Consider the following 28,000-nt stretch of genomic DNA (forward strand, 5'->3'; position numbering starts at 1 on the left):
GCTGCATATGTGCAGAGAACCTGGGTCCAGCCTGTGCTCACTCTTTGGTTGGTGATTCAGTCTCTAGGAACAGTGGTGCACACCTTTGATCCCAGCACTTGGGGAGGCAGAGGCCAGCCTGGACTATAGGGTGAAAAAAAACAACCAAACACCCAAACAAAAATAGCCCAGATAAGCAGATGTATCATGGAACATGGTAATCTCAGCAGCTGAGCAGCTGAAACGGGGATTGTTTGGAGTTTGGGGCCAGCCTAGGCAACACAGCAAGTCCAGGGCAGCCAGGCCTACACTCCAAGATCCTGTCTCAATCGGAATAATGAAGTAAACCGTGAGGAAGGAAACCACTGTGCGCATGCACCTAGAAAACGGAGGGAAGATCGCACAGTAAGGAGCAGCTGAGGAAACGTCCAGGCCCTACAGGAGTAAGTGCACAGAACCTGCTAAACCCGGTTCTGTTCTCTCTTTCTGCAGCGCCTCCACCCGCTAAGTGCTAAGATTAAAGGCGAGGGCCACTGTGCCTGACAAAGAGCTCACTTTCCTTACTGTAGATCACGTTGATGACAGTGATGGGTGATGACAACGGTAGTTATGGTGATTGTGGTGACCTTGGTGATGACTGGTACACACTTTTATTTGGGTGGGACATGAATACCTGCTCCCCTTCCCCACATAGGGCTCCAAAGAAAGATTACCTAACAATTTCATGAAGATTCAACTTGGCGAGCCATTGAGATTATTAGACGTACTTATAGAGCAGAGGGAGGAGCAGGGGGAGGGGCAGGGGAGGAGCAGAGGGAGGAGGAGGGGGAAGAGCAGAGGAAGGAGCAGGGAAAGGAGCAGAGGGAGGAGCAGGGGGAGGGGCAGGGGAGGAGCAGAGGGAGGAGCAGGGGAGGAGCAGGGAAAGGAGCAGAGGGAGGAGGAGGGGGAGGACCAGGGGGAGGAGCAAAGGGAGGAGCAGGGGGAGGAGCAGAGGGAGGAGCAGGGGGAGGAGCAGGGGGAGGAGCAGAGGGAGGAGCAGGGGGAGGAGCAGGGGGAGGAGCAGAGGGAGGAGCAGGGAAAGGTGCAGAGAGAGGAGCAGGAGGAGGAGCAGGGAAAGGAGCAGGGGGAGGAGCAGGGGGAGGAGCAAAGGGAGGAGGAGGGGGAGAAGCAGAGGGAGGAGCAGAGGGAGGAGCAGAAGGAGAAGCAGAGGGAGGGGCAGGGGGAGGAGCAGAGGGAGGAGCAGGGGAGGAGCAGGGAAAGGAGCAGAGGGAGGAGCAGGGGGAGGAGTTACTAAAAGGAGCTTGGGTGATCCCAAAACAGCCCTACCACCATCGAATATCTCCTAAGCATGAAGGGTGACTTTTATTTTATGTGCACTGGTGTGAGGGCGTCACATCCCCCTGGAACTGGACTGATAGACAGGTGTGAGCTGCCATGTGGGTCCTAGGAACTGAACCAGGACCTCTGGAAGAGCAGCCAGTGCTCTGAACCACGGAGCCATCTCTCCGGCCCCTCCGCCATAATTACCTTTCACAGGTACACTCGGTCGTCTCCTGAAGCCGTGGCGGAGATACAGCTACGGCGGAAGCACAGGAATAAGTGGTTGGAAACTCAGAGGAGTGAAAACAGTCCTCCCACCTCCTTCCGCATCGGTGAATAAGATGCCAGGCAGCTCCCAGAAGGGGCCACAGGAGCTCCAACAAATATGGCAGTGGCTGCCATGCTCAAAGGACAGCATTCATCACATGACAGTGATGGTGATGGTGGTGATGGTGGTGGTGATGGTAATGGTGGTGGTGGTGATGGTGGTGGTGATGGTGATGGTGGTGGTGGTGATGATGGTGATGGTGGTGGTGGTGGTGATGATGGTGGTGGTGATGATGGTGATAATGGTGGTGGTGATGGTGGTGGTGATGATGGTGGTGGTGATGGTGGTGATGGTGATGGTGGTGGTGATGATGATGGTGGTGGTGATGATGGTGATAATGGTGGTGGTGATGATGGTGGTGGTGATGGGTTAATGATGGTGATGATGGTGGTGGTGGTGGTGATGATGGTGATGGTGATGGCCGTGACATTATAGTGATCATTGGAATACTAGTGCTGATTGTGGTGACATAGTAATGGCATCTATAGTTGTGTGACATTTATCAAGAGTCAGACACAGAACTAAGCAATTTAGTATGAACTCAGTGAATGCTAACTCGTTCAGCTTCACACCAATCCTGGAAAGCGATGCTAATTAATCCTTACTTTAGACTGAAGAACAGAGAAGTAAAGGGCTTGACCGATGACCTACTTTTCTATAAAGAGGTGACAGTCCCAGCTAGCCCAGAATCTTCCCTTGGGAAATCTTGGGCCCAAGTTTGAGTAAATGGGAGCCTAATACCCCCAGCTGGCTTCTCCCGGAATGTCCAGCCCCGGCTACACCACCATCATCTCCTCCTGCCAAAGAGGACACCAGTTTCCCAAACAGCCCAGAGCTAATCTCTTAACTCCCAGAGACTTTCAACAATCTTTTTGAATGTTCACCTCAATCCCATCCCAGCGGCATGGGATGCCTGTCGCCGGTTCTTAGTCCCGATGATAAAAAGAATAACTAAAGGAGATCCAGAGAGGCCATTGAGAACTACACACTAGAGACCTGAGCAGCCACTGGGGTGAGGTGGAAAAGAAGGAATGCTGTCTGGGTCACATGTCAGGAATCTAAGCAGCAAACGTCTGTCACTGCAGAGTGACAAGAGAGGTCCTGGGGCATAAGTACATTTTTATCAAGAGGATTATTCTATTTTGCCTTGTTTGAAATGGGGTCCCACGTACCCAGGGCAGTCTCCAATTCACTAAGCATTTGAGGATAACCTTGAACTCTTGATCCTTCTGCTTCTGTCCCTGACTTCCAGGTTCTGGGATTACAGGCATGTGCCACCAGGGAACCTGGGGTCCTTTGCATGCTGCATAAAAAGTTAAACACAGTTAATGGGGAAGCACTAGATGGCTCAGCAGATGAAAGTGATTGCCACAAACCCTGATGTCCTGAGTTCAATCCCCAGGACCCACATGAAGGTAGAAAGGAGAGCAGCAACTTCACAGAGTTGTCCTCTGACCTCCACACATGCACCCACCCATACACAATAATAACAACCAATTTTTAAAGAACTCTCTGTCCCAGAGTTATAAGCACACCTGCCCAGTGCCAAGCTCTGGCTCTGCTTCCCGGGGTCCCAGGCCCTCCATATGCAAGCCTTTAGGCACAGGTAGCAAAAAGCGCTTTTCCATGAGCTCTGCTTCAGCCTAAAAATATCTAGGTCAGAAGTGGCTATCCTCAGCATTTCCCACACAATGCCTCATCCTATCCCCAGGCCCCCCTCAGGCCCTGCTTCCCTGGGGACTCCTCGTTATCTCTTACCATAAAATTTTGTCATCTTATTATAAAACATTTCAAACTTGCATAAAACTTCAGGCCATTGCCTGATGGGTCTCCTTCCTTCCTTCATCTCTTACTTATTTTCTTCCTTCCTTCCTTCCTTCCTTTTCTTCTATTTTATGTGACCTGGTCACATAATTCTGGTGGCTTTTGAAGTTACATTGTTTAAAGGGATTTGTTGTCGATATGAGACAGGACAGGGTCTAAAGTATTCCCGACTGCCCTCAAACTCAATATATAGCTAAAGATGACCTTGAGCTCTGATTCTCCTGCCTCCACTTCCCAAGTGCTGGGGTTCCCATATACACTGTCGCATCTGCCCTTCGTGGTGAGAAATATGCAGCACAGGCCTTCGTGAATGCACCAACAGAGCTACTTCCTATACGGGCTCAAAGGGCCATTTATTTATTTGGGGTTTTTTCTAGACAGGGTTTCTCTGTGTAACCTTGGCAGTCCTGGAACTCTGTAAACTAGGCTGACCTTAAACTCAGAGATGGCCTGTCTCTGCCTCCTGAGTGCTGGGTTTAAAGGCATGAACTACTACCACCTGGGTCAAAGGACTTTTTAAATTACATTTAGTGTGTGTGTGTGTGTGTGTGTGTGTGTGTGTCCATGCATGTGCACCTGTGAGCTATAGGCACATTGCAGGCTGTATACGGAGATAAGAGGATGATCTGAGGGTTTTGGTTCTGGGGACCGAACTCAGGCCATCAGCCTTTGCAGCAAACACCTGCTGAGACACCTCAACCCCACTTCATCCGTTTCTAAAAACATTTATATTTTTATATGTGAATGTGCACTCATTAGTATATGTGGACCACTGAGAAGATCCGAAGAGCCATCAAAATGCCTGAAAGCCAAAGTTACAGGGGGTTATGAAGCCATCTGGGAACTTAATTTGGGTCTTCTGCAAGAGCAGCATTTGCTCTAACCACTGATCCATCCAGCCTCCTGCTACCTTTCTTTAAAGATGAGGCCGGCTGTCTGGAGGACGCTTTTGAACTCCCTGCATTTAACTGCAGAGTCCGGATTACAGGTGTGGACCATCATGCTGGGGTTCGTCAGCTCTGTGCACTCGGGCTCCAGCTGACAGTGCTGTTCAGGAGGTTTGGAAGGTGTGGCGAGCTTTGAGAGTTTAAAGACTCTGACTTCTAGTTCGCTCTCTCTACCTTCACGCTCACAGAACAGGAAGTAAGCTCTCAGCTTCTGCACCAGCCCGGAGGCTGCTGCCTCTGCTCTGCCACCATGTCCCGCTGGGACCAGAAGCTTGGCACTTTTATCATAACAACAGAAAAGTAGCTAGCATGCAGGGTTTTGTGCCTTCTAGTCAAGCACTCTACCAACTAAGCTACACTCTCTGCTCCTGCTTTTTAATAAGTCTTGCAGACTGGCCTTGAACTTGAAATCTCCCTGCCTGCTAATTGGAATTCCCAGGGGAGGGAGGAGCTTCTAAGCCTGGCGTGTCATCCATCTAAAATTCTAACACCCACGAGAAGGAGGCAGGAAGATCCAGAGCTTAAGGACAGCATCAGCTACATAGTGAGTTTGAAGCCAGCCTAGGATACATGAGGCCCTGTTAAGAAAGGAAGGAAGAGGGCTGGAGAGATGGCCCAGTGGTTAAGAGCATTGACTGCTCTTCCAAAGGTCCTCAGTTCATATTCCCAGCAACCACATGGTGGCTCACAACCATCTGTAATGAGATCTGATGCCTTCTTCTGGTGTGTCTGAAGACAGCTGCAGTGTGTTTATATATAATTAATAAAGAAATATTATCTTTACAAAGAAAGGAAGGGAGAACATACTATAGTGAGAATTTTGAAATTTTGATTTCTTTTAAAAACACAAGAATATTATATGAACATGCATTTGTTTTAATCTCGGGTAGGGATATGGGCCTGCCTGCTTCAGGCTGCCTACAGCACTGACTGTGATTTAGCTCCTGCTCTAGCCAAGGCATGGTTTTACCCCTGCCAATAGTGTCTGTGATGATGTATGAAGTTCTGGGGACTTTTCAGGGGTATATAAATGCTAGGCCTCCAAGAGGCATGTGGCTTGTGTGGGAGTTGTTTGCTGTTAGTCACTGGTAAGTAGTCGAGTACAAAGAAGAAACAACAAGAAGAAAAAACTAGATATTCTCACAGCAAAGATTAAACTTGCCCCCAAGGAACTGCTGTTCTCAATCATCAGGAAATCGTCTAATCAATGGTTGCCCTTTTCTGACCCCTGACTTAATTCCGGGATCTCTTTCCTCTGTCTCTTCTTCTCTCTTGTCTAGTGTTAGGAGGTTAAAAGGGTAGAAGAAAGGAGAACCCACAAAGTAGCAAACGTCAAGCCACAATACACACAGACACACAACTCAAATGATTCTTTTTTCAAGGGGGAGCAGCAGCTAGAACGGCGATTCAGCATAAAGAGAAGTCACTGCTCTTTGGTAACGAGGGGGTCTGAGCACCACTGTCAGGGGCTCACAAACACCGCCTGTGACTCTAGCTTCAGGGGCTGCAAAGCCCAGCCAGGCCTCAGTGTGCAAACACACACAGTGAGACTCGGGCATAAAAGACAAATAAGATAAAAATAAATCTTTTTTTTTAAGACAGGAAAATAGATGGAACTGGAAAAGATATTAAACAACCTAACTGACTCAGAAAGTCCAACACTGCGTGTCCTTTCTCAAGTGTGGATCTGGTTTATGGGTGTGTGTGTGTGTGTGTGTGTGATGTAAATGAATGTGCTCTGCTGACTAGCTATAGGGCATGGTCAGGGGACCCTAGCAGAAGGTGGTTATGGGGAGGCATGGAGTCTGAGATCAGGAACTGCACGTGCCAAGGCCCTGGGGTGGGCTCTGGGGCAGTGTGGCTAGAGTGTACACCACACAGCATGGGGAGAATTCAGGCCAGATTTTATTTTTATTTTGTTCTGTTTTTGTTGGCTAGTTGGCTTGTTGGGACGTTTTGTTTGTTTCATTTTGTTTTCAAGGCTCAGTTTTAGGATGCACTTGAGTTCACTGTATTGGGGAGACCAACCTTGAACCCCTGCTGGGTGCCTTCCACTTCCCAAGTGGGGAGATTATAATCCCATCCCATTTCCCCCATTTGTATCCGGTGCTGGATACTAAAGTCGAGGCTATATTCATGGCAGGCAAGGACTCTCCCACCCGGACTACATCTCTAGCCTTATCTTTTGTCTTTGTGGGGCAGCGTCACACTCTGGCCCAGGCTAACCTGAAACTCCGTGTAGATATAGCTCTCCCCCAAATGATTCCCCCTCCCCCTCAGCCTCTCAAGTGCTGGGTTTACAGTCTTAGCCACCATGGCTAGCCCTTTTCTCATACCTTCAAGGTAAAGAAATCCTCCTGCCTCCACTTCTGAGTACTTGGGGTTATGGACAATATGCCACTGTCATCAGCTTCTGTTTTCTTATTCTTTGAACTCAAGGCCAACCTTCAGCCTCAGTTTCTAGAATCCTGAGATTACAGGCCTGAGCCACCATACCAGGCTTATATATCTGGATAGAGTAATCCTACCCTCTTAATCCCCATTTCTAAGCACAGGGCCAGTTTAGTATATTGACCCCTGAGGAGACGAGTCCTGAACTCCTAGAGAAAGAAGTAACTGGCAAGAGTGGGGCAAAACGTCCTTGGAAGTCTTAGGAGTTAGGTTATTTTGTTTCCTTTGTTCGTTTTTTGGGTTTTCGAGACAGGGTGTCTCTGTGTTGTCCTGGCTATTTTGGAACTCACATTGCAGACAAGGCTGCTCTCGAACTCTTAGCTCTGCCTACCTGAGTGCTAGAACGAAACGTCAGCGACACAGTGCCCAGCTGTTGTTTTGAGTGACAGGCTGTGTCACCAGGTAGTCCTGACTCGAACTGGAAATTCTCGAGCTGGATTTACAAGAAAGCATCGCCTCTGTCCGGTTGCCCTAGATGGAGTGGATGTTGCCAGGCTCCTTTCACTAGACAAGCTTCCAGCTCTGGTTCTCCACCCTCCCTCCGGGTTAGAAGCTGAACTCTCAGCCAACCTCTCCCTCGTGGATTTCCATTGGTCGTACCCTCTGTCTCTCCGCCTTCTCGAGCTTCTACAGACCAATCGAGTTAACAAGGTGGAGTGGGACAGAGTGAGGCGCGTGCCGATTGGGTGGCTCGGCGCGGGAGGGCAGAACAGAGACCCGCGGCTCGGACTACTTGTTCGTAAAGGGCAAAAGGAGACCCAGTAAGGAGTCTGAGAAGATCCAGCGGAGAAAGGTGACGGGACTTATTGGAAAAGGGGCCTGGACTCGAACCTGGGACCTTCGAGTAAGTTCCATTCGCTACTTGGGCGCTGTTTGCAAACCGACCACCTCGCTGTTCAGACAGGGAAACCGGAAGCCTTGCAGGGCGTCTGGTCCGGGGATTGGGGTGGGATTCCAATTGGTCTCAGGATAGACCCTCTCTAGAGACAACTTGTGCATCAGCCCAGCCAGTGAGGAAAAAGAAGCCCAGAGAGGAAGTGAAACTCACGCACGGTCACACAGCCTGGAATTCCTGGTTCCAGGATTGGGACCCCTGCTTCTCTCAAAATTACTTGCTCCTCCAGATTTGATCGATGGCCTGGGGCACAGTTGGGAAAGGATTCAGGATGCTTTGGGGAGAGGGATACAGTGGTAGAGGGCACTTGATTTGAGTGGCATTCATGATACCACTGAACTACAACCTCCCGTTCTTGTGTTTTAAACATATGCCACAGGTGGATTGAACACTTCCCTCACACTGCCTCCCGGAAATGGGTTCCCAGGCCAAGAGCCCAGCCACTGGAGCATAAGCCTTAAAAACATGAGGGAACTAGAGAAGGGGGCCGATTGACGATTGACGTGACTCAGCTGTCAAGAACGCGCTGGTTTCTCTTGCAGGGGACTTGGGTTTGGTACCAATACCCAGATGGTGGTTTACAATCATCTTTAACTTTAGTTCCAAGGGATCTGACTCCCTCTTCCAGCCTCCACAGACACTGCATGCCATATGCAGTCAAACACTCATAAAATAAACCCAAGCAGGACTGGAGAGATGGCTCAGTGGTTAGAGCACTGACTACTCTTCCAGAGGTCCTGAGTTCAAATCCCAGCGACCACATGGTGGCTCACAGCCATCTCTAATGAGATCTGATGCCCTCATTTAGTGTGTCTGATGACAGCTACAGTGTACTTATATATTATAAATAAATAAATCTTTAAAAAAGAAGAAGAAAGAAATGTATATCATCACAGGGTTTCAGCTAAGGCAGGAGGGTTGACATCATGAGAAGCCATCTGCCGTACTCACCGTGGATGAGAGCGGATATGCTGTGGCCATTGTCCAGAGTCGCTCTGAGTAAGACACCGTGGGTCTCCAGGTGACCAGGTTGCAATGTTGGTAGCCTAACTCTGTACATTTGGGAATGTCCAGTGTGGCCCTTTGTCACTAGAGCCCTGTCAAAGAGTCTCGTGATTAATAATATCCTGGTCCCTGTCAGATAAATACTTAGGCACAGATTTCTCGATCAGAGAGAGGGTTTGTATGTCTGTCATTTTAATTATTGCTGATCAATTAGCCTAGAAACAACAGGTTTCTTCCAAAGACATATATAGGGTATTGGTGGTGGTGGTGGTGGTGGTTTTATTTTGTGTTTCCCATGAGAAGTCTAAGCCTTTCCAATTTTGTAGGACCATTTTTATAAGGGAATCAGAAACTGAAACTTTTAACATCTCTAAACCCTGATCAACCTATGTACTTAGTTTGAAAAGCATTGTCAGAGGCTTTTAGCCAAACCATGAGTACATGCCCACCAAGTAGTCTCAGAGGCCTAGTAATATTGTTGTTATCCATATGAATTAACCCATAAGGCACAATATAATATCAGGATAAGGGGATGCACCTGAGTTAAAGGTTTTGGGATTTTAGACAAGTTTTAATTCCTTATAAGTCCTCTAATATTAATTTAGGTGGCCCCCAGTCTCAGAGTTTTATCTAGCAATGGGCTGACAGTCTGGTTTGTTTCTGTCCCTATGTAGTACAGGGTCTGGGAGTGTAAGCAAAACCAGCAATTCTGGCCAATTTCTGGCTGGGAATGATTAACTCTATCTGCTAGTGCCCCTTCCTATGGCACAGTCTGATTCCTGAGGTTTTTCAGGAAGTCTCAGTTTCACAATCCCAATTTTTGCACTGGAAACTCCTCTCTTGGGCTTGGCAACTGGGGGCCCCACTGCAGGGGATGCTTAGAGATGTAAACTCTACATTCCTATCCAAAACATAAGCCCCCATTTCTTCTCCTTCTCCAGTACAAGACATTTAAAGTGGGTATCAGTGCACAAAGGCCAAGGTGCATACGAGTTGCTGGTTTGTGGTCACATTAGCTACTACTTGCCTGTGTCTGTCTTTCTTAGTTTCTAGGTCCAGGACTCAGGCCATGTGGGTTGGACCATACCCCATTCATACTAAACACAAGTCTCAGGGGGAAGTGGAAGGAGGGAGTGGAAGGATCTAGGGCCCTACAAAACCTTAACCTCAGTGTGTCCATAGTCTGGAGACAGTCCAATTGGGAACAGCTTCTGTAGCTTCTTTCTTGACCTGGTTGTAGTGGTTCTGTACTTTACTGCCAGCCGCCTTCATTGCCTCCCGTGGAGTGGAGAGAATCACCTGTAGAAAACTTTGCAGGTTAGTTTCAGCGCCCCTTTGGCTATTCACCTGATCCAGATGGTCCTGCCCACCACTGGACTCCAACACAGGGAAACTGGTAGTGAACTCAGAGGTCAGCTGGGTCTCAGGTAGTTCAGTTAACAGCCTGTGTGGGGGACTGGAGGGCCCACAGTGACTTGAGAAACGAATGGTTAGATAGTTCTGCCAACTGCTGGTCTCTGAGCCTGGAAAGCAGTGGGGGAGGTCTTCCAAACATAGCCTTTCCCTATATGGGGTATAGTGGGCCCAAAGCAAAGGAAGGAGGTCTGTCTATCCTCCTCTGAGCTCTAATGAGAGTTTAAGTTTTTATTCTTTATCTATCTATCTATCATCTATCCATCTACCTACCTATCTACCTGCCCAGAACCCTGAAATCTATATGCACAGTGAAGTTTCAGTCTATGTCTAAAGCTTCAGATTTGTTGAGAGTTTTGGGCCATGAAACCCAGCTCATTGTCAGACCCTGTTGCCAGGGGGAAGTAGAATCTGGGAACGAGTTTCTGGAAGAGCATTTTAGCTACTGTTTGAGCAGTTTCAGTCAGGTTGGGGAAGGCTTCTATCCACCCGGGAAAGGTACTCTCCCCGCAGGATGGATCTTGGCAAAGTCAGTTCTTCCAGAGTGTGCCAAGGGGTTGGTCTCTCATTTAGACCCCTTCCTAGCTAAGAGCTCTCTGTTTTTGAGCACAAACCTTGCATCTGGCTGAGATCTGTGTAGGTATGATATACCATGGTCTGAACAGAGTGCTGTGGACCTCAGGTGAGTCCTGGTGAGGATTAGTTCCCGAAAGTCCTGCTACTTGTTTCTGAGTGAACTTTTGCTTTGATGTCCTCTGCCAACCTGTGGGTTTGAGCTGTCCATTTCTTCTTCACCACGGAGTCTCAGGCGGCGTTGGCTTGTCATCTGAATATCAATAGACCCCACTGGTCTTAGGGCCCTTTGTCAGATGGACAAGTTAGCAGCCCAGCAGGGGAAAACAGCAGCTTTTAGAAGCCAAACAGGTTATAGGAGGGCAAGTGGTTTGCTTTGTTTTGTTAATTATTCGTTTTCCCAGTGGTGAGACCTCTTTCTCTATAAATCATGCTGTGGCACATGCCCAGTGTACGCGCACTAACTGACGGTCAGTGTATATGGTGGTGGGTTTTTCTTTTTTCCTATCTGAGAGCCTGGGTCAGGTCAATTAGTTCTGCTATCTGGGTTAAGGTACCTGGCTTGGGTCCAAGTCATTCCAGTTCAGGTAACTGCCGCAGCTCCCGAGCACCTGGTTTTACTTCCATCTCCTGACAGTCATGGACAAGCACCTGCATCATCAGGCAGTAGGGCAGCTGAATCAACAGCTTTGGGTTTCTCACACTGGGCTCCATGATGGGCCGGGAGTAGGGCCTGGTACTGGGTCACACAGTCAATAGACAACAAGCATTCTGGTCCTCCCTAGATGAGGGCCTCTAACTGTGCCACGGCTGCTGTGAATATAACCTCTTAGTCCAGAGTTAACCTGTTTGCTTTCTTTTATTAAGCGAAAAGTAGATGTTGCAGCTCTAAAAAAAGGTGGGCCATCCTGTGGCTATGGCATCCAATTGTTTAAACAATTATGTCACAGGGCATTTTTATGGCCCCAAAGTTTGGGTTAAAACCCCTTTTGTCTTGTTTCGTCTCAGTCCAGATTAGGGATTTAGTGCCCACCCCTGCGTGCTGGTTATATCTCCACAAATCTGCTATTACCTTGCTATTTTCACATACTCCAGAGGCGGCAATACCCCACTGCACCGAGGAGCTCTTGAGCCTGGCCCTCAGTCCTTGGAGCTGGGATCTGATGGATGGTAACAATCCTACTCTGAGACAGGCTCCTTCTGCCTCCCCTCAGCTGGTTGTCAAGATGAGCAGCCTCTGAAGTACAAAGTTGGACATTCTATAGCCCAAGGCCTGCCCCTCAGTGGCCCTTTCATATTCTTTTTTTCTGGAAATCCTCTGACAGAAGGGCAAGGAGTCTGCCTTTAGCATCTTTAAGTCCTGGGGTAACCTGGTCCAGGTATTTTGCCTGTTGTAACCTCCCAATGGGCCTGTTTATTTGAAAGCAGAACAGGTTGAATCGCCTCTGCCAGAGGGAGGCTGAAGAAATGTCTTTCAGGCCATAGAACCAGATGCTGAGACCAGAGGTCAATCAGAGGTCGCAGGTTTCTTCTTGGGCAGGAGAGATGTTGCCAGGGTGACTTGCAGGGCCCCAGGATGCCTGTCTCTCCAAGCCAGGCAGTATGGACTGCAAAGCCAGGCAGTATGGACTGCTGGTTCCCTTTTTGTTTCTAGGGTATTGTTTACTCATGTTTAATCTTGAAGGGTGCAGCTACACTAGTTAGTCAAACAATAGTAGCAGTTTGGGGTTAGACCAGCCCAGTGGCATTGGGTTCTGCCCATACCCCTGGGAGCCTTTGTTGCCAGTCTGAGAGATTTTCCAACTGTATCTTTTGGTTGGAGGCAGAACTTTCAATGAGGACCTATCCTTCCGACAGATGGTAAGACAGTAAAGTTTTGCTGGGTAAATGTGATTGTATCTCATTATCAGAGAAGCTGACAGTTCATGCAGGAGGCCTCATCCAAATCAACCTCTGTTGTTAGACACCTTTGAGGCATTCCAGACACTGGAACCTGCTCATTTCTTTAAAAAAAAAAAAAACAACAAAAAAAAAAAAACTTTTATAACTTTTTAAAATATCTGAGGCCAACTGGGTGGCAAAGGAAATCTTTTTAGCAGCTGTCTTTAATCTTTCTAAAAAGTACTTAGTGGAAATTGCTTAAAGTCTCCTTGGACTGAAGGGGAATCTGTTCTGTCCAGCAGCCCCTGCCCGGCCCAGGACAATATTTCTATTCTGTTCAGAGAAAGGTGACTTATAAATTGTAAACAAAGAAAGACTTCTGCTTTCTCTTTTCCTTCAGGGTCAGGCCAGGGGAACTTTTCACCTTCCCTAAGGTTCCTCAGAGTAGGCACAGTGGAAGGCTAATCTGGGGGAAACTATTTCCCCTTCCTGCTTAGGTGGGGGATGGTGGGGGGCAGCTGGATGAGAGGCCTGGCCTCTCCCTGTCCCAGACCAGCTCCGTCAGACTACAGGTTCTCCAGGGCCAGAGATTGAAAAAAGATTGAAAGAAGAAAGTTAGTCAAAATTGTAACTTCAGCCAGATTTGAGGCTGAATGGAAGCCTTGTTTAATTAGTCCTCCTATAAACCACTATAATTACATGCAGAAAGATAACATCAGTTCTGAATCAAAGAACAAGCAAGTTAACAAAGATCCTGTAACTTTCTTTTTGGAGACCAGATGCGAAGATCAGGGACAAAAGGTGATCAAAGAGACTGTGGGTGGCGCCTGAATCTGCCCTGTCCTGAACTTCAATCCTAAGTGTTCTGCCCTGAACTTTCAGATGCAAATGCACTTAATTAGGGTCTATCTTGGACAGAGCTCTAAGGCCAGGTTCATGCCTTTGGCCAGCTTCAGAATGTTCTGGTAAAATAAGATTATCTGCCACCAACTGTCCAGAGGCCCCAAAAATGCTCTCCACATCTCCCCACCTCCACCCAGGGACCAACCTTGACTGTGAGCCAAGCAACAGAGCAAGCGCTCCTGCTCCTGGACTGGGATGGCAGGGGGTGTGTCTGGGTGACCTGGCCGAGACAAAGAGAGATCACAAGGTCTTAAACAGGGTGGAGAGAGGATCTTACACCAGAGAAAGCCACAGGTCAATCCAGGGAGAGGAAACTAACTGAACCACTCAGAAAGACTCATGGAGACAGACATACCGCAGCAGCAAGGAGAGGCCACCATACATCCACCTTGCTGCCTCACAGTTCCCGGACACTGGATCAGCACGTGTCTGACCTTTCCTATGTCCAAACAGAAGTGTCTTAATCACATTTACCTCCAGAAGTGACAGCTGAGAATTTCTGATTTGTTTCCTTTTGGGGTGGAGGTGTAAGACCCCCCTCAGAAGTGTTAGGCAGTGATTGACTGGGAACCGGAAACATCTCAGGTTGTGCACCCTTAGGGACTCCTGACCACCGCACGCTTCTGTGGCAGCGAGTTTTGGCTACACCGTTGGTGCTCCTCCTGTGTGTGCACCACCAGGATCCATGAATCAAAGACAGACACATTAGCTCACTTTTAAAATGCCTTGGCTACCTCAAAGGCTAGGCACTCCTACACCTTCCCCTGCTACCTCACGACTAATTGGGGAAGTGGCCAGTGGCCACTTACCTGAAATTTCTGGTGGCTGGTTGGCTTTATCTCCTGCCAATCCTGTGTCCCATGCTTCTACCCCAAATCATGAGGATTCTGCCTCATTCCTCTCTCTGTGTCTTTGCCCTGTGTCTAGCCATTGGCTGTTGGCATCTTTATTGGTCAATCAAAAACCAACTGGGGACAAGGACCATTAGCATTTGGACATGCAGATTTCTGATTGAATCAACGCATTAGAACCCATCTCCAACACTCTTCCTTGCTCCAAAGGGCTCTAAGACCCCAGTGTCGTGGTCAGGTCTCTGGGATCTCAGTGGGACCTTCAGAAATGTTGCAGGGACTCACCAGAGAAAACTGCTCAGACTTGGGTTAAGCCAAACCAAGTCTTTATTAGTCAGCCAGTGGATGCTCAGGATCCCAGTGTATCCCGGAACCTTTCTCAGGATGAACTTTTAAGAACAACGACAACAGTCATGTCCTGGGTCAACAAACTTCAGTTAACGTTACTGTCACCCAGAGGCAGAACTACAAAGAGCAAGGTTATTTTGTTTGGATGGAGTAGGGCCTTTGTTGTCGCTTTGGCTGCTGGTGTCATCTGTGTGCTGAATGTCACTTCCAACATGAGTCAGTTGCTCTGAGGTGTGGGGCCTGTTGCAGTTCCCAGGCCTCCACATCCCGCTAAATGAATAAATGATGAATGAACACAAGTCTCCGCAGACGGGAGGAGAGAGCTGCACAGAAAGCCCAGCTGGGATCAACGGTGCAGCACCTCAGAGCCCGGCAGCAGCCCGCCTCCGGGGAGCTGGGCACCGGAGGAGGCTGCTTGTGAAACCTCAGGGTCCTGGCTATACAGAGTGCACCGGAATTCCGGCCTTTGAGCCCCACAGTCCTGTCAGGACTCAGTTTTCCCCTTGTAAAAGTGTAACTTTAAAATAAATGGGGGGGGGTGTTTACTGGGCAGGTGACTTTTCCAGTCTGTTCATTTTTTCCCTTCCTTCCTTCCTTTACTCTTTCTCCTCCTCTTCCTTCTTCCTTTTCCCCCCCCAGTCTTTTGAGACAGGATTTTTCTGTATAGCCCTGGCTGTCCTGCAACTTACTGTGTCGAACTTGGAGATTCACCTGCCTACCGGGTGCTGGGATTAAAGGTGTGTACCACCATTGCCTGGCTCATTTTCTTTTCTTTTTTTCTTTTTCGTTTTAATTGTGGTAAAATACATAGAAAATTCACCATCTTGGGACCCATGCTCAATTTCCAGCACCCACATGACAACCATGTTTAACTCCAGTTCTAGCAAATATGACATACTTTTCTGTCCTTTGTAAGCACGGCACATATGTGCAGCCAAAATACCCATACACATACAATTAATGTGTACATATGTGTGTGTTATAAATAATGTAAATCATATTATAATATTATATAATATATATTTTATATATTATATGTAAATGTATATTATATAATAGTTTGTATACTTATATAATTTATATACTACATGTTATAAAATCTAATATAGCTATAACAAATATACAATATATTATTATGCAATATGTATATATATAATATATATAAATTTACCCACTTAGGCTATAGAAATGACTCATTCGGTAAAGTGCTTGAAATGTATGTACGAGAACCTGAGTTCCTTGCTCAGCACCTGCATAGCAAGTCAGGGCTGGGTCTGTAACCATGGAATCTTACCATGGGAAGGAGAAGGCAGGAGGGTCCCTGGGGCTCACTGTCTGGCCAGTCTAGCTGAGTGTGGGAACCCCATTTCCCAGGAGAGACCCTGTCTCAGAGAAGGTTCAGAGAAGACAGCTTCCCAGCAAAGACAACCATTTTTTATCTCTGTCTTCCACACATGTATCAGAAAGCAGGGGTGGGGAGGGAGATTGCCTTTTAAAGAGTTAGTTTTGGAGGACTGGAGAGATGGCTCAGTGGTTAAGAGCACTGGCTGCCCCTCCAGAGGACCTGGGTTCAATTTCCAGCACCCACATGGTGCAAATCCCTTGAAACTACAATTCCAGTTTCAAAGGATTTGATTCCCTGCTCTGACCTTCATGGGCACTGTGTGTCCATAGTATATAAACACACATGATAATAATAATAATAATAAATAAAATGATGGCCAGGCAGAGGTGGCACACACCTTTAATCCCAGCACTTGAGGGGCACAGGCAGGAGGATCTCTGAGTTTCAGGCCAGCCTGGTGTATAGAACCTGTTCTAGGACAGCCAGGGCTACACAGAGAAACCCTGCCTCAAAACAACAATAACAAAACTAGGTTTCTGGAAGGAGAGTCTCTTGCAGCCAAGGCTGGCCTTGAGCTTAACTGTGTTGCAGTAGGTGACCTTGGTGCCTCCTGGTCTGGGCTGGCTGGAATTTCCCGTCCGTCTGTGTCACCACAGTGGTTTATGTGGGGCAGAGGCAAGCTCTCTACCCTCTGAGCCACATTCCCTGTCCTCTCAGCTGTTTGAGAATAGATGGCCTTCGTTTTATTTGATGGCTACATGTCAGTGATGTGTGTCAGCCATTAGCCATTGCTGTTAATCTAGGTCCCAAACATTCTTATTCCCCCATTGGAAACCCCTAACAACCACGGAAACTCCCTTCTCCATCCCCTCGAATTGTTTTACTGTTTTTGTTATTGTCATTTCTGGCTTTTTGTTTTCAATTGTGTGTGTGTGTCTTTGCACCACTCGAATGTCTGTGCCCAAGGAATTCAGAAAGGGCTTTGGATCCCCCGGAACTAGGGTGACAGACAGTTATGAGTCACCACATGGGTTCTGGGAATCAAACCCTGGTCCTCTGCAAAAACAGCCAGTGCCCTTAACCCCTGAGCCATCCCCCAGCCCCACATGTGCTTGTTTTATAAGGCAGGGAGGGAGGGAGAGGGAGAGTTGTGTCACATATGGAGGCCAGAGTTCACAACCTGTGGGTGTTGGTTCTCTCCTTTTACCAAGTCCAATCAGGTTCTTAGACTTGTTGGAAGGCACTTACACCCACTGAGACATCTTGCCAGATCTGTTTTAGCTTCTTGAGACTGCAGCCCAGGCTGACTTGGAACTCACGTAGTTCAAGCCACCTTTGAACTCAGCAATTCTTGTTGTCCTGGGCTCTAGGGTGACAGCGCCAGCCACCCACTACACTTGGCTTATTCTGGTCCTCTCATATGAATAGACCATGCATGTGCACTGGTCTCTTTAACATTTGGGGGTCTTCTATGAGGTAGCACATGTCAGGTTTTTGTTACTTTTCATAGCTAGTTAATATCCATCCTGTGGAGACCGCCCTCTCTTTTCAAGACTCAGAAAGGTTTAGCAGCAAAGGTTTATACATGGGGAAGCCGAGGCTAGAGGGAAGCATTGGTCAAGCTGTGTGTTAAAGGATCACAGGGAATCTGGCATAGTGGCACCTGCTTGCTACCCCAGAACTCAAGAGCTGAGGTTGTAAGTTTCTCTCTGAGCCTAACCTGGGCTACACAGAAAATCCCTGTGCCACTTTTTCTTACATTTTTGATTGTGATCCTAGCCTTTTACAGCTGAGCCATCTGTCCAGCTCCACCACCCCACCCCCAAACACGGCACGCTTTATCTCAAAGACCATGTCCAAGATCTGCGTGCCCCTGAGCAGGTCACCTTACTGTTTAGACTCTGTTTCCCCAGGGAGTGGAGGCTCCATTAGGGACAGGTAGAAAGAGGTCACAGAATGATTTGCCAGCATTGTACAGCCTCGGGGGAGAACAAACGGGGTACAGTCTGAGGGGCTGGCACTGGGAACAAGATGGACATGTCAGAGAAAACTTTGGGGAGGGAAATGACCTCGCCTATGAGCTGGGCATGGGTGGGGGAGAGAGAGAAAAGAAGGAAGAGGGAGGAAAGTAGAGAGTGGGAGGGAAGAAAGGGGAAGGAGGAGGAAGGGGGGAAAAGGGAGGAAGGGAGAGGGAGAAGAAGGAAGGGAAGGGGAGGGGAAGGGGATAGAAGGAGAAATTCCTGGCCAATAACAATTGAAGGAAAAGGCCCAGAGGTATGAGCAGGAAGACAAGGTGCACGGGCCATCGATGAGTCCCTGTACTTTTGTCCCTACCTAACCCTGTCTTCTGTCCCTCTGTGCACCCCCAGACAATGGCAGCAGCCAGGACTAGCCTCGGGCGGATCCTCCCAGAGTCCTCCATCCTGTTCCTATGTGACATGCAGGAGAAACTTCGAGACAAAATCCCCTACTTCCCACAAGTCGTGTCAATGGCCTCTCGGATGCTTAAGGTACAGGACAGCCTTGCCTGCTGAGGGGTGCAGACTGAAACCTTCCTCCCCTAAACACAGGATTCCAGGCCCACTTCATCCCTCAGCCCAGAAATCCAGTCCCCAGCCCTCATCCCTGGGTCCCAGCACAATGTTTTCCCTCCCTTGCAGGTGGCCCAGATATTAGATGTTCCGGTCTTGCTGACAGAGCATTACCCACAAGGCCTGGGCCCCACAGTTCCTGAGCTGGGTGCTCAAGGCCTGCAAGCCATAGGCAAAACTACCTTCAGCATGGTGCCCGCGCTTCAGCACAAACTGGACAAACTACCCCAGCTGCGGTCTGTGCTGCTCTGTGGCATTGAGACCCAAGGCTGCATCTTGGTGAGATTCCTTTTCCTTGGGGATCTAATCTTTCTGCCCTCCCTTCTGTCCTTTCTTCTATCCTGAGGCCCTAGCCTTGACCTGAGACTTCGAATCTACTATTTCAGTCTCCAGTTCTGGCCTAGGATCCTCACCTCCCCCACTACACAGGGCCCACAGTTCTGCTCTGAGTGTCACCTTGAGTCCTCTCTACTCCTTAGAGCACAGCTCTGGACCTCCTGGACCGAGGGCTACAGGTCCATGTAGCCGTGGATACCTGCTCTTCTCGAAGGTAAGAAGGTCACCTTGTGGTGGGTATATACGTTGGGGACATCTGGGCACTGGTCGTGTCTATTGTATATCAGATGTTTCCCTAGGAATCTCAACACACAGACACCTATTTACCCCAGAAAGGTGTAACTACAGACCAAAGTAACTCTTGCACCAATGTCTGTGAGTTATATTTTTAATTTAAAAAATTATTTTATGAACTTTGGTGTGAGGGTGTCGGAGTCTCCTGGAAGACCCACCAGTGCTCTTAATCACCCTGGGTCGATGATTTTTTATTGGGGTCACTAATGGGAGTATGGGTGAAGAATGGACTCAGAAACAGCTGCCCTACTGAAGGGCCCAAGCCAACACAGGTGCAGGACTCATGAACGCTGCAGGCCTGGAGTCCTCTGCCCAGCCTGCAGACAGCTCAACTGTCTGAGCACCTCTTCTTACAGTTCAGTCTCTCTTTGCCCAGCTGCTCTGCACCAGTCAGTTTCCTGACTGCTCCGGCTGATGCCCTTTTACAAAGCAGGATACGAGCCCTTGAGACTCTCACAAGTTTCCTCTTTCCTGGGCAGGTGGCCTTTAAAACGTTCATAACTATGAACTGCCATGTGGGTGCTGGGAACTGAACCCATGGTTTTTGCTCTTTCTTTTGCGAGAGCAGCCAGTATTCTTAAACACTGGGCCATCTCTCCCTAACCCTGCATGTGGCCTCTTGTTTACCTCCTGAGTCTCATGAGTCTCTCCGTCTTGCCTGGAGGGAAGGTTCCAGTGGAGAGAAAACTGTTCTGTATAACAGACGAGGTGTAGACACCCCGCCCGCTACCTGCTCTGCCCTCCACAGCGAGCTGAACCAGATGGTGGCACTCTCCCGAATGCAGCAGAGTGGGGTCTTCCTGTCCACCAGTGAGGTGCTGATTCTCCAGCTTGTGAAGGATGCTGCCCACCCACGGTTCAAGGAGGTGAGTCAGCCAGGCACAGAAGACATGTTTCTCTTCCTCTTCCCATGTCTTTTACTCTGACGTTGTTTTGTTGTGTTTTCCTGTTTGTGTGCCTGTGCACCACTGGCGTGCCTGGCGCCTGAGTGCCCTCAAAGGCCAGAAGAGGTTTCTGACTTCCCGAACAGAAGTGGCAGACAACTGTGAGCCATAATGTGGGAACTGGGGTTCTAATGGATCCTTGGGGAGAACAGCACTGCTCTTAACCTCTAACCACTGAGGCATTTCTCCAGCCCCACTTGTTTTGTGTTTCGAGACAAGGCCTCCTGTATCCCAGGCTGACCTCAGACCCCTCTCTATCTAAGGATGACTGCGTGTTTCTGATCCTCTTATACCTACCTTCTGTATGCTGGAATTACAGCTGAATACCACCACGCCCACATATATTTTTTAATCTACTTTTATCAAATGTGTTTTACCTGCATGTGTATGTGGGGACAGAATGCACACAGTTCCTACGAAGTCAGAAAAGGACATCAGATCCCAGTAAGACTGGAATCCCAGTCAGCTTTGAGCCACCGTGTGGGCTGGGGACCCAGCCCAGGCTCTCTGGACAGTACTCACTGTTCTTGACTGGTGATCTATCTCCAGCCCCCACAGTGATTTTAAGATTTATATCTCTATTTATGTGAATGCGTGTATGCCCAGATACACCCCAAAAGACCGCATCAGACCACCTGGAGCTGGAGCTACCAGGGGCTGTGAGTCACTTGAGAACCATATCTTGGTCTTCTGTAAGAGCAGCAAGCATTCTTAACAATTGAACCATTTCTCTGGCCTCATGATTTTTTGGGATTTTCTTGAGGGTTTTTTTGTTGTTGTTGTTTTGTTTTGGATTTTGGGTTTTTTTTTTAATATAGTGCTGGTGACAGACTCCAGGGCTCTGTGCCTGCTAGAGAAACCCCACTGACTTGAACTGTATCTCCAACTCTCCTTTAAAAAAAACTTATGTGTGAGTACAGGTGAGTGTGTGAGTGTGCACACGCACATATGCACGAGCATGGGCAAGTGTAAGATCAGAAACAACTTTCAAGATTCAGTTCTCTCCTGCCTTATGGGCTCTGGGGAATTGAATTCAGGCAGCTGGGCTGGTATCCAAAGTACTTTAGGGGCTGGAGAGATGGCTCAGTGGTTAAGAGCACTGACTTCCAGGGGTCCTGAGTTTAATTCCCAGCAACCACATGGTGGCTCACAACTATCTGTAATGAGATCTGATGCCCTCCTCTGATGTGTCTGAAGACAGCTATGGTGTACTCACATACATTAAATAAATAAATCTTAAAAAAAAAAAAAAAAAGGATTTTAACCTGTCAAAGAATTTTGCTGAGCCTCCTCCTCCTTCTCTTCTTTTTCTTCTTCTTTCTTTACTACGTTTTTGGTTTGGTTTGGTTGGTTTGGTTTGTATTTTGTGACAGTTTCTCTGTGTAGCCCTGGCTATCCTGGAACTTGCTCTGTAGATCAGGCTGGCCTCAGACTCAGAGTGCTGGGATTAAATGCAGATGCCACCACTGCCTGGCTTTTATTATTTCTGGCCAAGATTTTGATCTGTAGTCCAAACTGACCTGGAGCTGATAACCCTCCTGACTCACTTCCCTATTTTTCCTTTCTAAGCTTGCTACTCTTGTTCAGAATGCTTTTAACAAGACTTAACCAGAATGCAGTCTCTGGTGGGCTTTTTGAGACTTCGTCAATGCAGTTAATATAAATCTCTTTACCTTAGCTTCAGGTAGACTCTTCAAAAAAAGGCAGAAAGTCACATTCTTCATCATATATCACAAAAACAGTCTCTTGGCCACATACTGAAATTCTCCTCTGAAACGTCTAGAACCAGGCTTCCGCGGTTCAAATGACCCCCAGAAACTAAGTCTTCCATATTTCTACTAGGATGGCCTATTAAGTCACACTTAAAGCATTCCACTGCTTTCCAAATCCAAAGTCCCCAAATTCACTCTTCCAAACAAAGGCATGGTCTGGCCTATCACAGCAACACCCCACTCCCAGTACCACCTTCTGTCTTAGGGTTTTACTGCTGTGAACAGACATTATGACCAACGCAACTCTTATAAAGACAACATTTTGTTTGTTTGCTTTCATTTTTTTCTTTTAAAAATTATTTTATTTATTTTTACATTCCAGAGGTTGCTCCCTTCCCAGTCCCCTCTCCCACAGTTCTTCATCCCATTTGCCTCTGAGAGGCACCTGCTCCCCGCCTACCCTCACCCCCGGTATCCACCTTTCCTGGGGCCTCAAGTCTCTACAGGATTCAGCACATTCTGCCCAACTGAGACCAGACATGGCAGTCCTCTGCTCATATGTGGAGACGTGGTATGGTGGGGAGGTCTCACACCAGCCCATGTGTGCTCTTTGGTTGGTGGCTTAGTCTCTGGGAGCTCCCAGGGGTCAGTTGAGACTGTTGGTCTTCCTATGGGGCTGCCATCCCCTTCAGCTTCTTCAATCCTCCCCCCAAGGACAACATTTAACTGGGGCTGGCTCACAGGTTCAGAGGTACAGTCCATTATCATCAAGGTGGAAGCATGGCAGCGTGCATGCGGACTTGGTTCTGGGGGAGCCGAGTGTTCTGCATATTGTTCCAAAGACAACTAGGAGAAGATTGGCATCCTGCAATTTTCTTAAAGCCCACACCCACAGTGACACACCTACTCCAACAGGGCCACACCTCCTAATAATGCCACTCCCTGGGCCAAGCATATACCAACCATTACAAGGTTCAAGGCTCCTATTCTCAACCCCTGCACCCTTAGAATGATGGGGAAACCCCAGGGCTAGCCACTTGGGTCACCTTCCCTTCTCTTCATACAGTTCTACTGAGCACCCGTCCTGCCAGTACACTCAGGACAGGAGTAATGTCCAGCCCTCCTGGAGTTTGCATCACAACATGAAGATAAAAGGCCAATCCTATGGACAGTTGACAGCTTCTGGGAGACAACTGGTTGTCTTTAAGGGTGTGACCTCACAATGAATCAATGGGTTATTTAAAAACACACAGCTACCTTGAATGGGGGTAGAGAGGTGGATTTATCTGGGAGAAACTAAGGGGAGGAGTTTCTTAGGGTTTTACTGTTGTAAAACAGACACCATGACCAAGGCAACTCTTGTGAAAAACAACACTTATTTGGGGCTGGCTTACGGGTTCAGAGGTTTAGTACATTATCATAAAAGTCAGAGTATGGCAGTGTACAGGCAGGCCTGGTGCAGAAGGAGCTTGAGATTTCTACATCTTCATCTGAAGACTGCTAGCAGAATACTGCTTCCAGGAAGCCAGGGTAAAGCCCACACACACCTCCTAATAGTGCCCACTCCCTGGGCCAAACATATACAAAGTATCACAAATATAATCAAATTATATTGTTTGAAGTCCTCAGTTAATTAATTTTTGTTTTTTTGTTTTGTTTTGTTTTTGTTGGTTGGTTGGTTTTGGGACAGGGTCTCTCTCTATGTAGTCCCTAGTGTCTTGAAACTTACTATGTAGACCAGGCTGGTCTCCAGTTCACAAAGATCAACCTGCCTTTGCCCTCTGAGTCCCAGGAGTAAAGTGTGTGCCGTCACATCCAACCTTAAAAACAGATTGCTTTTTAAAAATCAATTCCAAGGTTGCACATGGTGGTGCACACCTTTAATCCCAGCACTTGGTAGGCAGAGACAGATCTCTATGAGTTCCAGAACAGCTAGGGGGTTATACAGAGAAACCCTGTCTCAGAAAAAAAGAAGAAGGAAAAAAAGGCAATCTGAGACGTTCGGGGATTCGGGGAGATGGCTCAGTTGGTAAAATGCTTTCTGTGCCAGCATAAGGATCTGAGTTTAGATTCCCAGAATCCACATAAATGCCGGGTGTTGCAGTGGGGAGACAGGGGCATCCCTAGCTCAAGGAGAGACTGTCTTAGGGTTTCATTGCTCTGGAGAGACACCATGACCACAGCAATTCTTGTGTAGTGACAACTTTAGAATTTTGGTTTCTTTAAAAACAGAAATATTACAAAAATGTGTTTTGTTTTAATCCCAGGTGTGGGAATACGGGGCTGCTTCGGATAGTCCACAGCAGCTGACTGTGATTTGCCTCGAGCTCCAGCAGAGGCGAGGTTTGGCAGCTGCAGATAGTTCCTGCAATTGTGTGATGTTAGGATTCTGGGAACTTTTCAGAGGGTGTATAAATGCCCTGAGAGGTAAGATCAGGATCATGGTTAGTCATTTAGGGAGGTTGGTTGTAGTTGGTTAGTAGCCAATGGTCCAAGAAGAAACAACAGGAAAGAAATTAGATTCAGGGATTTTGCTAATTCCTCTCTCCCCTCTATCCTTGTTTCTCTCCTCTCTAGTGTTAGGAGGTGGAACTTGGGGGGATAAAGGATGGAAAAAGAAGAACCCACAAAGTAACAAAGACCAGCTACACTCTTATAAAGGAAACCATTTAATTGGGGCTGGCTTATAGTTCAGGGATTTAGTCCATTATTATCTTAGCAGGGAGCATGGTGGCCTTGCAGGCAGCAGCAGGAAACTGTCACATTGGGCGTAGCTTGAGCATAGAAGACCTCCAAGCCCACCCCATCAGTGACATATTTCCTGCAACAAGGCCACACCCCCTAATAATGCCACTCCCTATGGGCCAAGCATTCAAAGACATGAGTCTGTGGAGGCCATTACTAAAACCACAGAAACCTTGTCTCAGAAAGGAAGGTGGGGAACAACTTGGGAGGCAGGAGGGAAAGACATCTGACTTCATGTTCTGAACATGAAAACAAAATCTAATTCTGAATATTAGAACAGGATATCTGGAGTTCATTGACTAAGAAATGGCTAGAACAAAGGCCAACACTGGGGGCTGAGTTTTCTGTAGTCCAATAACTGTAACTGAGTGTGGCCAGTACTAGCAGGTTAGGGATGAGAGAGGGGAGGGAGCCTGAGCCATGTCTTAGGAAAGATTTGGGGTTTCACAATAACCCAGCTATTGTCTATAACACATCCACATAAAGATGTACACACACACACTTGCATCACACACACATGGCAGTCTGCAGAGCAGTTGTCTAGCTTTGGTAAGGCCCTGAATTCTAACCCAGCCAAATCAACATCAACAAAAACATAAAGAAGCCCCTGTGGGGAAAGTGTTCTGAGTGCACAGGTAGGAGTCAGCTCCATTCAGTCTACATCTTCTTACCAGGAAATTCCAGAGACTCTCAGGCTGCAAGCAAGAGGAAAAGTACCTCTTTCTCTTCATAAATTCTGTTTTAAAATATCTTTAATAGGGCTGGAGAGATGGCTCAGTGGTTAAGACACTGACTGCTCTTCCAGAGGTCCTGAGTTCAATTCCCAGCAATCACATGGTGGCTCACATTCATCTGTAATGGGATCTGATGCCCTCTTCTGGTGTGTCTGAGGACAGCTACACTGTACTTATATATAATAAATAAATAAATCTTTAAAAATATCTTTAGTAAAGCACAATTATGCTTCATTGAGAAGGAAAGAGAATCATCAAATGGATACCTCAGAACAGTCAAAAGTTTATGTTAGGTGACCAGGAACAGAGAAGAGAAACCAACCCTCACCAATCCTGTAAACAGTTGTGGGGTTTGACTGAGGAAGAGAAATGGAGATACAGGATTTGCTTTTTTTTTTTCTTGTCTCAAGTTTATTTGTAAAAACAGTACAGGACACTGGTCATCCGCAATAGTGTGTCGCCGCAGTCTGTCTGTCTGCACTTTGGCAGGAGCCTTCTCTGTGGAGCCTTCCCAGGGGCCTGGGCACCTTTGGGAGCCTGAGCTGGAGCCGAAGCCTGGGCCTCAGCTGGAGCTGTGGCCTCTGCCTTGGTTTGAACCTTGGGCTTTGGTTGGCAGAGCCTACGACCCTTGGCCATGTAGCTTGGAATCTTCTTCCCAAGCTTGGGGTGAGCGATGAAAGCCAGACGGCTGAGTTTGCGGCTGGGGCCCTTTGGCTTCTTAGGCTTAATGGCCTCAGGCTTCACAAGGGCCTTGATGCCTCTGCGCGTGCGCTCACTGCCTTTGCATTGTTGGCCTGCGTCTTCTTCAGGCCTTTCTTGTTGTGCTTCTTGGCAAAACGCACGTTTCTCAGGAACTTGGGATCAACCCCCTTAAGAGATTCGTATCTTTGTGACCGGGGTTTCTTGATGCCATTCCTGGGCCATTTGCGGGACTGGTTGTGTGTGGTGTGGTTCTTGGACCTGGCCATGTCTGCATGGTAACCCGCGCAGCGCCGGGACCGGAAGAGACAGGATTTGCATTTTTTGGCATAGCTTTCTGGAGATAAACTTGGCTGAACTCTTTGATTGCCAGTAATGTGGTTGATTACTCCTATTGCACCAACAGAGAGTTTTGTAAATTCGTTGAGTTCATGGGCACAGCTTGAATCTATGTGTATGGGAGCTGAGAGCTAAAGGAATGACCCAGGAAAGATGAGACTAGTGCAGAAAGGGGACATAGAGGTAGGCAAGAGAATCCAAAGCAGAGACGTCTATTCTTAGTGGTCCCAAGGCAGGATCAGACCAAGATGGCGGGGATGAGCTCAACCAAGCAAGAGTGAGGGAGAGGTCACTAGGAAAATGGGAAAAAACAAGTGTTTGACTGGAGAAGCGATGCTGTTGGGATAGTAAGGGAGATCATGATGAAGAGGTGCTCATGGAGACAGGATTTCTTCACTTCCTCATCTCTTTTGCCTGCAGATTCTGAAGCTCCTCAAGGAACCAGCCCCAGATATCGGACTGTTAGGCTTCTTCCAAGGCAAGAGCAACTCCCTGTTGCCCAACTCCGGGTTCTGACTTGAAGGAAGCACCCACCCTCCTTGTCACCCAGACGTTGATGGATGACTTTTCCTTCATCCCTGGATCCCAAGAGTGGTGCAGTCCTCCAGGAGAACCGCCCCCGTGGGAGAAGAGGCGTGGTTATGTCTTCCGATTGGGCAGCTGGCCCGGGAAATGCAAATGAGATTCCTTGATGCTGGGTGGGAATTGGTTTAGAGAAAGGTGGAGGTGGGGCTGGGCCCCGGGCCACTTCACGAAGCGGGAAAAGGAGGGGGAACGAATGTCACAACTGGGACCCGGTCTCGGAGAATAAACATTGATGTGACTGAGGACCAAACCATTATTGGGTTTGGGGGGCATCACGGGGACTACAGGGGTCTGTGGGAGGAAGAAAGTGGGGTCTCCTGCAAGTGGGGTAGGGGAGGCGCCACTTCCAAGCTCCAAGCCGGCGCGATACACAGACGAGGGCTGGCAGCTGCCACATCTGCACTGGGGCCGGTGCGCATCTGCCGCCGGCCAGGGTCCCCGCCACGCAGCCTGCCGCCCCCACCCCCATCAGCGCGCGCGCGCCCAGCCCCGCTGGCTGGCAGACACGCGCTCGCGCTGCCTACCCTGGCTGGCCCCCACGCTGCCACCCCCGATTTCCCTGAAGGTCCCGCATCCGGAAAGTGAGGTGAGCGCATCGGTACCTGGTGAGGAGGGGTAAACTGAGGCACGGGGGGGAAGAGGAATGGGGAGGAATGGACAAGTATGTGAATGGATGGACAGATGGGATGGATAGTTGCTGCTCCGTGGTCCTTACTCGCCCAAGACGCAGAATTCTGCAGCCCCTTGGAGATCAGTGTTCAAACTCTACAGACGCCCCTCCGCCTCCACCGCGTCAAACCCTCACCCGAGATTTGCAGGCTTCTTTCCCAGCCTGGGGGGCCTTTGAAGGTATCCTGTGTCCGCCAGAGATGCAAGGACCAGTCCAACCCCATTCACAGTCAAACTCACCCACTGCCGCCGCAGATCCTAGCAGCCCAGCCCCTCCCAAATGCCTGGC

At 48.4% G+C, this 28,000-nt stretch overlaps 1 protein-coding gene and 1 pseudogene across 3 annotated transcripts; one reads left to right on the forward strand and one right to left on the reverse strand.

The window, feature by feature from the left end:
* Window positions 1-7,559: 7,559 nt before the first annotated feature.
* On the forward strand, window positions 7,560-27,249 carry LOC308439673 (isochorismatase domain-containing protein 2B-like). Of its 2 annotated transcripts, XM_080941606.1 has the most exons (7): window positions 7,601-7,693; window positions 15,358-15,455; window positions 18,433-18,573; window positions 18,724-18,933; window positions 19,134-19,204; window positions 20,033-20,150; window positions 26,878-27,249. In XM_080941606.1, exons 3-7 carry the CDS (start codon window positions 18,436-18,438, stop codon window positions 26,971-26,973), a joined length of 633 nt encoding a protein of 210 aa, XP_080797732.1. In that variant the 5' UTR covers window positions 7,601-7,693; window positions 15,358-15,455; window positions 18,433-18,435; the 3' UTR covers window positions 26,974-27,249. The 2 variants fall into 2 exon arrangements, with proteins under 2 accessions (XP_080797731.1, XP_080797732.1); XM_080941605.1 differs by lacking the exon at window positions 15,358-15,455 and having other exon boundaries at window positions 7,560-7,693.
* On the reverse strand, window positions 25,831-26,387 carry LOC308439777 (large ribosomal subunit protein eL29-like; annotated as a pseudogene). Its single transcript has one exon. The product of its transcript is annotated as a large ribosomal subunit protein eL29-like (transcript).
* Window positions 27,250-28,000: the final 751 nt, after the last annotated feature.

Source organism: Micromys minutus, assembly GCF_963924665.1.
Source record: "Micromys minutus genome assembly, chromosome: 30".
In the NCBI taxonomy this organism is placed as follows: domain Eukaryota; kingdom Metazoa; phylum Chordata; class Mammalia; order Rodentia; family Muridae; genus Micromys; species Micromys minutus.